Genomic DNA, 14,252 nt, shown 5'->3' with positions numbered 1-14,252 from the left:
TATACATGCGTGAAAATACCCACTAACTCAGCATATCTCACTGCAGAACGCTAACAGGATGAGCACAGGAGCCGGAGCTGGCCGTGAGCCTTTGTGCACTGTTGCTCTGCCCAGGCAGCTCACGCATGTGTGTTCACCACCACTCAGCTACCACTCACATTTGAGTGACAGATATCCACATTCCAGAGCCAGCTGTCGCTGGACAGCTGCCCTGCATCCCTCCTGGGCAGGTGACGGGGCCAGCCTGTGCTGGCTGAATCATGTTTCCTGCCAGCAGAGGTGAACCTATTATTTTGATCAGAACATCAAGGACCAGGTAGGCGGAGAACTCAAGTGTGGATGGCTGAGAGGTTCAGGAACGCCATGCCCTCCCCTCTCCGACTCACTGGAGCCAGCCACCTCCCCCGGCGCCACTGAGAGTTCAGAGGTCATTACCTTTCCTGTGGTTGACTAGGGTTTCTACAACAGCATGCAGTTTCCGTAAGCGCTGCTCCTCACACTCTATCTCCTGGAGCTTCTCCTCAAACCACTGAAACACACAAGCCCAGGGCTTTTAGTGGCGCTCAAGTGGTTGGGTGCAGATCGTCTTTCCTCCAGGTTCCCCCACCTCCCAAAAAGGGACTGGATGGGCTTTAGTAATTGTCTGGAGTGGCCGCACTCCTTGGGACTTCTCATCTAAACCTTGGCCACGGATCGGGGAGCCTGGGGGTGGGAGGTAGGCAGGGAATGGGGCTACTCACGAAGTCGGACTCGTTCATCTTGATGGTCATCTTGCTGACCGCATCTGTGGCTCTGTTAAACATCTTGAGGAGGCCAGCCCCACTCAAGGTCTGTGTACCCAAGGCACGTGGCAGCTACAAGACCAAAGGCGGGCGTGGCAGGTTACCTGTTGCCCCTAGTTTAGGTTCTGAAGAATTAGTGTTTCTGTTGGATACATGCCCCAAACTTGCCCGACACACTATCTGAACTGTGGATGGAATAATATATGCAGGAAGAAAAATCAGACTACCATGCTAATAAAAAAAAAAAAAAGAAATAACAAAATGCTTGCCCTTGATACGTGCACGGAGGGAATGTTCCAGGAGCAGGTGACCCTGCACTGAGATTGTCTACCCACTGAGATATGAGTTGCTCAAATACCAAGCATGCTTTTGTGAAAAGTCAAAATTTCCTTTGAATTAGCATGTTTGCACACAAATGGATTTAAAAAAAAATAAGTGTTGGAAGGCTTTGAAGCTGTGCTGAAGCTCCAGTCAGATTTCCCTCAGCGAACAAATGTCCGAGGATGGGAGCTGTATTGATGCCAACTGAGACGACTTTTGGGGATGACCTAGTTAAGCCAAGCATGCCGGATATTCAGCAGTCACTTGCTGGTCTCGTCTTATTCTGCTTCCCCCAGGCGTGGAAGGGATGCCAAGGAACATGGAGTGTGGGCAGTGTACCACGCTCAGACACTGAGCTCTGTGACAGCAGCTCTCCCCCTGGGACCACACTGACCCCCGAGGGAACCTCCAGCCCTGGCTGCACATAGTTTCCAACATGACCACTGGGGAGAGGGTGTTACTGACACCCTGGTGTCAGTGAGAGGACACCAGGAATGGTGCATCACACAGCACGGGGCAGATCCCAGGCACAATGATCCCACCGCAGGGTCCGTGGTGCTCTGACAGACAAACTGCTCCAGGGGTCTAAAGCATGAATTTAGGAATGCCTAAGGGAGGAATTAAAAGGCTTAAACCAACTGGTTGTGAATTTTTTAAAAAATTATTTAAGAGTGAGGTATCTCAGGCCTGGCGCAATAGCATAGTGGTTGAAGTCCTCGCCTTGAATGTGCCAGGATCCCATATGGGTGCTGGTTCTAATCCCGGAGATCCTGCTTCCCATCCAACTCCCTGCCTGTGGCCTGGGAAAGCAGTCGAGGACAGACCAAAGCCTTGGGACCCTGCACCCACGTGGGAGACATGGAAGAGGCTCCTGGCTCTTGCCTTCGGATTGGCTCAGCTCCAGCCATTGTGGCCACTTGGGGAATGAATCATCGGATGGAAGATGATCTTCTCTGTCTCTCCTCCTCTCTGTATATCTGCCTTTCCAATTAAAAAAAAAAAAAAAAAAAGAAAAAAGAGTGTGAGGTATCTCATCAACTGGTTTGCTCCCTAAATGCCTACAATCAGCCAGAGTTGGGCACGGCCAAAGCCAGCAGCCAGAAACTCGATCCAGCTCTCCCACCCGGGTGCCAAGGACTCAACTACTCAGAGTGCCTCTGTTGCCTTCCCAGGTAGACGCTAGCAGGAGGCCGCACTGCGGGGCAGACGGGGACATTCAGACAGTGGCTGTAGTTAACTGTCTCAAGCAGAAGCAGCATCTTTTAACTGCTTGGCCAAACACCACCTTGACGGAATTTTTAATTAAAATCTACCATTTTGATTTAAAAAAAATCCCATACATTTAGTACCATCTTCTTAATTACAATAACACATGTCAATACAAATTAATAAAAATTTTAGGATAAAACAATGGTAGTCCTATGGCTGTCACTTCCTTAGTTTTCTTTTCGATGACATAAAGCATTGTTTAACACCAGCATTTCTTATGATCCTTAATGACTTACGTGTTTCCACAACTGTGTTTATGTACTCTCATTTCTCTTTGTAAAATGCTTTTAATGTATGCAACTGTGGACGCATGTTTCTGTAAGAATAAAGTATTTGTTGTACTGATGTATCTTTTCCTAATTCTTCAATTGGTGGCAATTGGGCAGTCTCCAATTTTTCATAATCATGAATAGCCTATGCAAAGGCTTTAAAAAATAAGACTGTCCAGTTGAGTCAACACTTTTGCTCCATGACAGTTCTGTAGTTTGTGGTAACTGGCTCTTGGCACAGAAATATGCATTCAATTTGAGCCAAGTGGTAACCTCATGAAAGACATGCCAAGGACTTCCCTAAACACATCCCTGCTGATCCAGGAAGACAGAAGAACTGGGCAGCTGCTGGGCCTTGGTATTCACTTGCTTTGGAGACCAGACAGAGCTGCTTCTACTTAAAAGGCTGAAAAAGACTTGTCACTCATGGGGGCTCACACGAAGCAAGTTTAACTAGGCATATCACATGTTCAAATACTTGCTGAAAGAACTAGTCTCACTAGGGTAGGAGAGAGCAGGTATAAATTATAACATTGAGTTTATACAATACTAACCTCTTCTTTTTCCAAAAATTCCCTGACATCAGGATCCTGTAACATGGTAGGATGGTTCACAATCCTCTGAAGGTACCTAAAGGGTAGGCAGTTATCTGGTTATTCCATCTGGCCTCAGAAGGTTCTATGTGTCAGAGCTGGCACTGTGGCATAGCAAGTAAAACTGCTGTCTACAGTGCTGCTCCCATGTGGGCAATGGTTTGAGTCCCAGTTGCTCCACTTTTCTATCCAGCTTCCTGCTAATGTGCCCAAGAAGGCAGTGGAAGATGGTCCAAGTGCTTAGGCCCCTACACCTATGTGGGAGACCAAGAGGAAGCTCCAGGCTCCTGGTTTCAGCCTGGCACAGTCCTAGACTTTGAAACCATTTGGGAAGTGAACCAGCAGGTGGAAGATCTCTGTCTGTCCTTTTTTTTCTCTCCATAACTCAGGCTTTGAAATAAATAAATAGAGCTAAAAAAGAAAAAAAAAAAAGAAAGAAAGAAAAAAAAGAAAAGAAAAGAAAAAGAAGGTTCTGGGTGCTGTAAAGTACCGGCAGGAGTACCATGTTTTTTGTTCTCTGAGTAGGCACTTAAATAGGTCTCCATAAATAGCCCACATTTTGTACATTTTCAAAAAGGGACAGAAAGCCAACTGGTCAGAAAGACTCCCGAGTCATATTTGATTATGCAAGAAAGGGAATATGGATTGTCTGCTCATGATGGGCATAAAAACAAGAAAATCATCTATCCCTGAGGCAGGAAGATAGGAGATATAGAAAGGGCTAGAGCTAATATGGGGCTGTGATTTTTTTTTCCAGAGATCAAATGAAATCGGGTGCGTTCAAGGTGGTATGGCCGTAGACTTTTTTTTTTTGTTAATGTGACAGGCACAGAGATCTTTCTGCTGGTTCACTCTCCAGATGGCCACCACAACCAGAGCTGGGTTGGTTCAGAGCCAGGAGCTTCTCTGGGTCCTACATGGGTGCAGGGGCCCAAGGATTTGGTCATTTTCTACTGCTTTCCTAGGCCACAAGCAGGAAGATGGTCCAGAAGTGGAACAAGTAGGACTTGAACCAACACTAATATGAAATGCTGGTGTCACAGGTAGTAGCTTTACCTGCTATGTCACAATGTCCGCCCTCTTTAGTTTCAATTATTTATTTGAGAGGCAGAGAGAATGAGAGTGAGTGTGAGCTCCTATCTGCTGGTTCACTATCCAAACATAATGGCCAGGACTGGGCCAGGCCAGAGTTGGAAACCAGAAACTCAACCCAAGTCTCCCATGTGAGTGGATGGGAACTCAATTACTTGAGCCGTCATCATTGCCTCCCTGGCTCTGTATTAACAGGAAGCTGCAGTCAAGAGCCAGCACAAGGCATCAAGTCCAGGTACCCCAACAGGAGATGCAGATGTCTTCAGAAGTGTCTTAGCGGCCAGGCTAAACACCCACCCCAAGGGGTGGATCTGTAATTCTGTCAACCCGAGCAATGCTGGCTGGCTCACGTGCTATGTGGGAGAGCCGTAGGAGGGCACTCACCGTTCCAAGGCGGCCCTTCTTTTTTCCAAAAATTCTGCCGATGAAGAATCTTCCTTTCCCACTTTCACTTTTGTCATGCCTAGGATAGAATTGGAAAAGAAAAATAACTGTAGATCATCATCAAAACAATAAATCTGTAAAAAAAAAAAAAAAAATCAGGAGGAGGAGGAAAGGCAGGTGAGGGGTCACATTGCAAAACACAACCTAAGGCTGTTTCTCCATCCTGGGTGGGCAGGAAGTACTGGTTCTTCTCATTAGAGTCTTTTTAGATCAGGGTCCAAAATTTAAAGCCTGGGACTTGCCCAGTGTATATTTGCTAAAAACAGAGGCCAGAGGACTGAGTGTGGGGTAACAAACAGCCACTGACAGTAAGGGAAGGGTCCCCCAGCCCTAATCCCATTTAAAATGTCTCAATTTGGAAGGAACAGCAATCATTTAAGGCTCCTGGAATTGAAAAAGAAACAAAAACAAAAACAAGGGTGAGGGGCAGCTGTAGTGTGGCACAGCAGGTTGATTAAGCTGCCACCTGGGATGCCCAACATCCCTTATAGGAGTGCCTGTCTTGCATGCTGGCACCTCTGCTTCTGACCCAGCTCCTTGCTGATACACATGCGAAGGCAGCAGATAATGGCCCAAGTCCTTGGTTTCCTGCCACCCATGAGAGTCTTGGATGGAGTTCCCTGCTCCAGGATTTGGTGAATAAACCAGTGAATAGATCTCTGGTCTCTCCCCACCCTGACACGCTACCTTTCAAATAAATGCATCTTAGATGACAAAACAAAGAAAATAGGTCCTTTATCACACTCGGGGAAGGGATCATGTCCAGTGAGTCCACATCTCTAGGTCTCAACTGTGAGAAAACACCAGAAATGTCTCTTCTCCAACCAGACTCTGTCCGGTTATATGGGCTAATAGTGAGCAGTCAGTATATTGCAGAAAGACCTCAGAGGGAGAACTGCAAAGCAGAACTGCAGACCACAGCTTACCTATCAGGCTCTTCTCTGGTGGAGGAGGCACAATGACGCCATTCTGAGAGTGTTTCTCTGACAGCTTTTCATAAAGACCCAGAAAGTCACTAAATCTTCTTTTCACTGAAAACTGTTTACTTCTGAATATTGGTAAGCTGGTCTTGGGAGCAGAGGGAAAAAAAAAAAAAAGCAAGATGACTTCATTCCAAGTAGGAGGATGAGCATCACTGAGTGTCCCTAAAGCCATCCAGATGCCACTCAAGGACCCACTGCCCGGATCCCTGATCTTTTGGTCACCTGGAAAATCACTCCTACAGCAGAGGCTCTTAAATTTTTCTGAGCTATCAGCCCCTGTGGCAGTCTAGAAGCCCAAGGAGCAGGTCTCAGAATTATGATTTTAAATATATTGTATTAAAGACAGCCAATTTAATTTAAATGTAGTTTAATTCCTAGGTTAAAAAATAAAACAGCAACAACAAAAGAAACCTTTGCCCTAAAGAAACAAATGTGGGGCCTGACACTGTAGACATCCTATGTTATATGGTATTGATCTGAGACCAGACGGCTCCACCTCTGATCCATCTCCTTGCCAATGTGTCTAAGAAAGCAGCAGAGGATGGCCCAAGCACTTGGACCCCTGGTGCACTGGACTCCTGGTTTTGGACCAGTCCAGCTCAGGCTGTTGTGGCCATTCGTAAGTGAACCAGCAGATGGAAGATCTCTGTCTCTCCCTCCCTTTGTGTCCTCTGTCTTTCAAATAAACAAATCTTAAAAAAAAAAAAAAAGCTGAATCCTAGTATAAAGTTGACTTATTTGTGTATGTGAGCTGCTGGAATTGAACCAGGTAAACCAAAGCCAAGATAGACGAACGCGTGCTTCTAGGAGGGGAAGTGAGGGGTCAGGAGAGTGGTCTAGTGGTCTCACCTTATGCACTGACTGACCCTAAAAGCGTCATCGGGCTGGAGCTCACAGGACACAGGAAGGAAGGACTTCTATAGCTAAAAAGGGGTGGCCTACATCATCACAGGAGGTCCTTGGACACTCACCAGATAGGCCAAAAAAAAAAAAAAAAAAAAAAACCCAAAAATCATTTATTTATTTGAAAGGCAGTTATAGAAGCAGGGAGGGTGGAGGAAGGAATGGGGAGGAGAGGGCAGAGGCAGATCTTCCATTTACTAGTTCACTCCCCAAGCAGCCACTGGGCTAGTGTCACAGGTGGCAGCTAACCTGCTGCTGGCCCCAGACAAACTGTGAGGGTGGCCTCCCCAGCTGCTGGCTGGAAAGAGAGTCAATAAGAACTTTTACATACTACCAGTGGGAAAATAAAATTCAGTTTGCATTCCTGGTGTTCACCAAAGTGCCTATGACCTGGAAGCTACTGTTGTTTTTAACTTTTCCATGTATGTGCTGACACTGTTTAATAACAGTGCACAGTTATGAAAGCTCAAGATACGTTCTTATCAAAAAAAAAAAAAAAATCAACCAAAGGAAAAGAGTGAAAATACTCTGGTGTACTCACACATGGACTGACCACAGCCTTGCTCAGTGGGGCTGAGCATGCCAAGCTGGTGCTACATAAAAGCATGTTTTTTTTTTTTTTTTAGGAAACTTCAAAGCTATGAAAAACAATGTACTATTTACAGACATATGTAAAGATTCTTCAAAAAAGAACCATGATACGGCTCAGAAGAGTGGCTGTACCTAAAGCACCAGGCAGGGGATGCAACAGGGAAAAACAATACAGGTGGACCTCTGGGGCTCATCTGTAGACTGTGAGCATTGCAATTATATCACACACAAAAAGGCCAGACCTGCGGGCCAAAGAGGACAGAAGGCAACAGCGGCTCTGCATGCCAAAGCTCAGCAGGCGAGGAGACAGACTCCCTTAGCTGGAGCAATCTGCCAAACTAGCTCCAAATCACACAGAACTTCCAAGGGCTGGGGCTTTCGGAGACACGACATGTGTCTTAATGAAATGTGTTTCCCTGCTGGAGAAGCTGTTTGGAGTGCCCAGGAGAGATTCCTGAGCACAGGTGGGCATCGGCAGGGCACTTGGGCTCACCTGTGTTGTAACTTTGTAGGCAACGTAGGCATTCATCCCGTCCCCTGTGGGAAAGCAAAGCGGGAGAACATTACCCCTTAAACCAAATCAGTATGAACTTGGGTAACATTTAACCAGGGTTCCTAAGCCACAGGTGGCCTGGAGAAGGAAGGACATGGAGTTGCTTCATCTCTCAGCTCCATTTGCAATCCTAGGATCTGGCTCCTACTTGATTAGGCCCCCACGGCTGTCGGCTGGGCCTCCATCTGAGTTAGACAAGAGTCAGCCCCCTGTTCCAGGGCCAGGCTTCCACTGATGCCCTCCACAAAGCAGCAGTGGGTACTGACAATCCATCAGTTGTTACCATGCCAATATTTGGGCTAGCTACACACATCTGTCTAAAACCAAACAATCCTCTTGCTGTATAACGCAGGAGGAGAAGGAAGCGACTGATGTAAAAGGAAACAAGTAGTTCTACCCTGGCCCAGCTCTGGGCTTGGTTTGCTCTTTCAGAAATACCACCCTGGACCTGCTGCGGGGGTTGGGGATACGGACCTCTCTGATCCATCCTGTTCACCCAGGGCCCAGGGCCTGGCAGGAAGACATTTTGGCAGCCTGACGTCAGCCAAATCTCCCTTTCCTGAAGGGAATTATTTTTGTGAAAAAGCCTTTGTTACATCACTTGGGATGTGAGCAACTGTTTTTCTCTGTGGTCATGTCCTGACCTAGAGCACTTGAGGCAATAGAGGCACCATTGACTCCCTGAGGACTGAAAAGACATATGCTGGAACCCTGACAGCGCCGGCTGCGGGGCTGGGCCATGGTGCTTTGGGGTGGTTCTGTTCTTGGATGGATTCCTCTCCCACAAAGCAGGCAAACCTTGGGCAGCAGTCACTTCTGAGCTTATGCTGCCAAGCTGGTTTTGCGGTGAGGGGCCGGGGGAGGCTGGACCAGCAGGGTGAGACTGCAGCCTGGCTTCAGGCTGGAGACACCTGCCTTCCTAGCACACACAAAGATATTGCCAACTACGCAGGAAGAGGGGGCTTGCCTGCTCTACCTCTTTATGTGCAAAACAAATCATAAGCACCACTTTTGAAACTCCCTCATACCTTTAGTTGTCTTAACCACTTACACCTTATTGCTTAATATGAAGGACATTTGCCACTGACAAAAGAAAAAATATTAGAAGTAGAATCATGAAAAATCCTATTTGTAGAACTGAATTCTGGTCAAATGCCAGAAAGGTCAGTGCAGAAACTTAGTGTCCACAGCAAGGGGAAGTCTGAGCGGACATACGTGACAGAGATCAGCAAAGCAATGCTCTCATCTCTCTGCCTACGTCAGCAACACATGTGTGAAGACACACTACATGTACATCCGGAGTCGACAAGGCCTGGTGTGATAGCCCTAAAATCTGGATTTACTTCCCAAAGAATTCTAAAGTTGAAGACGGCAAATGCAAGTTGCCAAGGTTCTGAAAACAATATCCTGGTAGAAGCAGGAGTCCAAGTTGTTTAGACGTATGTGGGAAAGAGAAGTACATGTTTAATCCATAGCCCACACAAACAGAGCACATTGTCAGAATGACTGAAATCATTGTACTGAGCTGCTTCCTTGGCACCAACCCAAGTTAGAATGCAGACCACAGGCGAGGAGACAGAAGTGTATCAACAAGACTGGTGTTTGAATAAATTTGGTCTCTGGGGTGTTTAAATTACTCTGATATAGTATGAACTAGGCCACTCCAAAGAGACTTTGAAGTCTCAACTTCTAAAACTCAAAATGTGACCTGTTTTAGAAAAAGGGCGTTCACAGATACTGTCATCAAGTGAATGAGGACATTTGGGTGTGCCGTACCCCATATGACCAGTGTTCTAACAAAACAAAGCAAAACAAAAAAAAAGGGTGTGGGGTCCAGCACCGTGGGCAAGCGGCTGAAGTCCTTGCATTGAGCATGCCAGGATCCCATATGGATACCAGTTCTACTCCCAGCAGCTCCACTTCCTATCCAGCTCCCTGCTTGTGGCCTGGGAAAGCAGCAGAAGGAAGCCCAAAGACTGGGGACCCTGCACCCATGGGGGTGTCCTGGAAGAGCTCCTGGTTTTGGATTGGCACAGCTCCAGCCATTGTGGTCACTTGGGAAGTGAATCATCGGATGGACAGAAGCTCTTCCTCTCTGTCTCTCCCCCTCTCTATATATCTGACTTTGCATTTAAAAAAAAAAAAAAAAGGTGGGACAGAAGGGGAGATGATGTATGTTTGTAGACACTTAGGGAGGAGGTCAAGGGAAGACGAAACCCTAGGCGGAAATGAAGCATTCACACGTCAATGCAGGCTCGAGGCTCTCAGAAGGCAGGGGGTCTTGGCACATGCTTTCCCACGCCTCCAAGGCTGCAGGGCCCTGCTGACACTTGACCCCAGACAGCCAGGGAAGGCATTTGGTGGTTTGATGCCAGCCAGGTCAATGGGCTTTGCAACAACTGTCCTAGGAAACTAACATATTTCTTCTCTTGGCTCAAATGCCACAACTTACTGTTAAAACAGTAACCTGTCATATTCCACCAGGAACACATAGCAGTGAATAACCAGAATAGTCATAAATATTAGACATAATCCTAGATAGGTAAAACAAGGGTTTAGTGCCCTAAAAGGAAGAAAACTAACTCCCCCCCCCCCCCCAGTACTCAGTTTCTTCTATGGTTAAATGAAGGAGTTGTAGAGGACACCCATACATACCAGTGTAAAAGTCCATGTCAAGTAAAAATCAACAGTTTACTGAAAGCCATTTTGACGTAAAGACTAATTAAAACTTTACAAATTCACATTCCTAGTGCTGATAAATGAAGTTAGGAATTGCATTTTTCCTCTTAATGATTACAACTGTCCTTGTAACCATGTAGATTCCACTCCTATTTAGGTAAAAAGGAGCTACCGCACATTTCTGTAAAGGAACCACGCTTGGAGGGAGGCAGAGTTAAGACCTACTGTTTCCGCTTCACTAACATCCCTGTCTTGCTTGTGGCACAGAAGGCGAGCCAAAGAAGTCAAGTCTGGCCAAAGTTAAGTATTGCATGCTTTCTAAAAACCAAATTTCTGTGTGGCCACGATTCAACCTGGGTCCTTTAATCTTTCATTTATGAAAGAGAAATGCAGACTTCCCATCTCATTTGGAAAGAGTGCATGTTAAATGATAAACAAGTTTGAGGGTGAAAATAGGTTCAGAGTCCTAATGTTTTAGAGCATATTCTTAAGCAATTTATTGTCTCAAAGAGGGAATGAAATGGTCTTGACAACTCCAAGGCAGAAGACAACATGTGAGTTTATGTATCTTGTTTTTAAGATTTACTTATTTGGAACCTGGTGTGATAGCCTTGTGGCTAAATCCTTGCCTAGCATGTGCCAGGATCCCAAATGGGCTCCACTTCCTATCCAGCTCCCTGCTTGTGGCCTGGGGAAGTAGTCAATGATGACCCAAAGCCTTGGGACCCTGAACCTATGTGGGAGACCTAGAGGAAGCTCCTGGCTTCAGATTGGCCACTTGGGGAGTGAACCAATGGATAGAAGATCTTTCTGTCTCTCTTCTCTGTAAATCTGACTTTCCAATTAAAATAATAATAATAATAAATCTTTAATAGAAAAAAAGGATTTACTTATTTACTTATTTGAAAGGTAGAGTGACACAGAGAGGGAGACAGATCTTCACCTGCTGGTTTACTCCCCAAATGCCTGCAACAGCTGGAAGTTCGCCAGGTCATAGCCAGGAGCCAGGGACCCCATCTAGGAACCCTATCTAGGTCTCCTACTTGTGGCAGAGACTCAAGTATTTTAGCCATACCTACCTGCTTCTCATCAGCAGGAAGCTAGATCAGAAGCGAAGTAGCAGGACTTATGAACCATACTTGGACACTCTGATATTGGATGTGGGTGTGTTAAGTATTGGCCTAACCTGCACTACAACTACAGCCCCAGTGTCTGTGTTTCTGAAAAGGGATTCTAGGGAAGGGCATATGGGGTGCCACTTAGGACATCTTCACACCTTATCACAGTGCCAGCCTGTACTTCTGGCTCCTGCTTCCTACGAACGTGTACCGTAGGAGGCAGCAGGTGATGGCCTCATAGTTGGATCCCTGTCATACCTGGGAGATTCAGTTGAGTTCATGGCTCCTGGCTTTGGCATAGGCAACATGCATAGGGAGGACTTCAAAATGTACACACACACACACACACACACACACACACACACACACACACACACACACACAAAGGACAAACTTGTTTTGGTACAAAATATTTTGAAAGTCATGCATAATTTCTTCCTAACATACATTTTCCATGAGACCCTTGTGTTTCTATAGAAAACACACTGATGAAACGCTTTGCACTGGCCTGTGCTGGAGGTCACCATCCCCAAATGAGCCACCTGTGCTTTCCACAGTGACATCCTAGCACTACCAGGAGGCCGGCACACACTCACCTATCTTCTCGGGATCCGTGATACCGACTGTCAAATCAAACTGGTCCTCCTGTTCTTCTTCCTCTAGCTTTATAAAGAAAAGGCAAATTATGAGAATTTGATACAAAAAAGGGAATCCTATATTCACTTTACAGGTGGTGATGTAATGACAGATGCATCCTTTTATGCCTTTCTGTTCAGCTCTGTCCATTCCCAACAATTCCAATGATTTAACTCCTACCAATTTATTTTGGGTAGCAGCTCACAGGTCTTTGTTACAACTACACCTTTAATACCTTATTTTCATGACAATGAATAGTTATGAGATTTAACAGACTTGTCTCCTCTAGACAAAGGAAGGAATGAGAGAGCATATCCTTAAAAGAGAAGCCTTAATCACTGACAGTTACCATTAGAGACCACTTAAAGACCGAGCTGTTCCCTGGGTAAGCGCTTGCTCTACCCAACAGCAAGCCCATACTAGATTCTGGCTGTCCATTAACCAAGCAGATCTCCTTAAAGAGTCACAAATATTTTCTTAAGGTTGACACTCAGTCAAGTTCCACACTTTCAGCAAATAATCCTGTAAAATTCAAAAACAACAAGATATAGATTCTCACCTCCTCATAGCTTGGTTGGGGCTTAGGAGAATTCATGGCTTCCTGAGGGGGAGGTGAGATGAGCATCTTGGCTGGCCCCTTCTTCTGATTATTCTGTGTGCTGTCCAGGGATAGCTCCACTGTGGCATCTAACAGTTGATATTTTAAAACGAAGGTCAATAACAGGCCTTTGAAGGCTAAACAATAATTCTGAAGGCAAAGAAACTTATAAAAACAATAGCAAGCACTTTCAAGTTATGAAATTTTCACCTGGGCCAAGGGGAAGATGGCGAGGAAAGTATTCTAGCACAAGCTTGGGAGAGTAACCTTTGGCTCTTACTTTCCAAATAAAACTACTTGGTTACCTTCTACTGAGAATTTTTTTTAAAAAGATGTATTATTATTATTATTATTATTATTATTTAGAAAGTCAGTTTTACAGAGAGAAGGAGAAACAGAAGGATTTTGCATTAACTGGTTCACTCCTCAAGTGACTGCAATGGCTGGAGCTGAGCCGATCTGAAGTTAGGGGCCAGGAGCTTCTTCTGGGTCTCCCATGCGGGTGCAGGGTCCCAAGGCTTTGGGTCTTCCTCTATTGCTTTCTTAGGCCATAATCAAGGAGTTGGATGGGAAATGGAGCAACCAGGACACAATCCGGCGCCCATACGAGATGCTGGTATAATCAAGATGAGGGTTTAGCTACTGAACTATTATGCCAGGCCCTCTACTGAGAATTTAGTTAAGAACTAGGAATCAAGTAAAAGGACAACCTTTTTAGTAGCCAGAATGAGCATGCCAATTAATTTTACTCTTAGCAATATTTCTTTTGACCCTTATGCAAACCCTATTTATTACTGTTATTCTTTTGTGAAAAAGAATAAGTTTAATCATTTTTTTCCCCCTAAGATTTACTGTTAGACTGGCATATGACGTAGCGAGTAAAGCCAGCACCTACCATGCTGGCATTCCCTACAGGTATTGGTTAGAGTCCTGGCTGCTCTACTTCCAATCCAGCTCCCTGCTAACGCACTTGGGAAAGTAGCAGAAGATGGTCCCCTGTGTTTGGAGCCCTGTGCCCATATGGGAGACACAGAAGAAGCTCCTCTCTCCTGGCTTCAGTCTGGCCCAGTCTTGGCTGTTGTGGCCTTTAGGGGTGTGAACCAAAATATAAATATAAATATTTGTCTTATTTATTTAGAAGATAGCATTAGAGAGAGAGAGACCTTCAATCTCCTAATTTACTTCCCTGATGGCTGGAGGCTGAGCCAAAGTCAGGAAACCAGAACTCCACCTGCGTCTTTCCAAGTGAGTGGCAGGGCCTCAGACACTCCAGCTGAGCAGGGAGCTGGATTGGAAGTGGTGTAGCCAAGGAGCAGAACCAGTGCTCCCACAGGATGCGGTGTCACCTTCCAGTAATACTTAGAAAAAGGACACTATTTTGCCACCCCTAAGAATAGCACTATTATTTTAGCACAGTTTAA

At 45.7% G+C, this 14,252-nt stretch overlaps 1 protein-coding gene and 1 long non-coding RNA gene across 3 annotated transcripts in view; one reads left to right on the top strand and one right to left on the bottom strand.

Annotated features, from left to right (window-relative positions):
• Positions 1 to 14,252, bottom strand: part of SNX1 (sorting nexin 1) — a 34,005-nt gene that overhangs the window by 5,027 nt on the left and 14,726 nt on the right. The window contains exons 3-10 of one of the 2 annotated variants that reach the window (XM_040968768.1): positions 12,793 to 12,920; positions 12,194 to 12,260; positions 7,741 to 7,784; positions 5,697 to 5,838; positions 4,711 to 4,789; positions 3,196 to 3,271; positions 741 to 854; positions 436 to 529 (exon numbers count right to left, since the gene is read on the bottom strand). In XM_040968768.1, the coding sequence (XP_040824702.1) occupies positions 436 to 529; positions 741 to 854; positions 3,196 to 3,271; positions 4,711 to 4,789; positions 5,697 to 5,838; positions 7,741 to 7,784; positions 12,194 to 12,260; positions 12,793 to 12,920 (744 nt within the window). The remainder of the gene's footprint in view (positions 1 to 435; positions 530 to 740; positions 855 to 3,195; positions 3,272 to 4,710; positions 4,790 to 5,696; positions 5,839 to 7,740; positions 7,785 to 12,193; positions 12,261 to 12,792; positions 12,921 to 14,252) is intronic. The other variant, XM_040968769.1, reaches the window with a different exon arrangement.
• Positions 1 to 14,252, top strand: part of LOC121148611 — a 41,129-nt gene that overhangs the window by 18,335 nt on the left and 8,542 nt on the right. The window lies entirely within an intron of this gene.

The sequence above is a fragment of the Ochotona curzoniae genome, unplaced genomic scaffold, assembly GCF_017591425.1.
Source record: "Ochotona curzoniae isolate NIBS_2020 unplaced genomic scaffold, NIBS_Ocur_1.0 scaffold_4701, whole genome shotgun sequence".
NCBI lineage: Eukaryota > Metazoa > Chordata > Mammalia > Lagomorpha > Ochotonidae > Ochotona > Ochotona curzoniae.
Note: the sequence above shows the minus strand (reverse complement) of the source record. Positions and strands in the feature narration are given on the sequence as shown.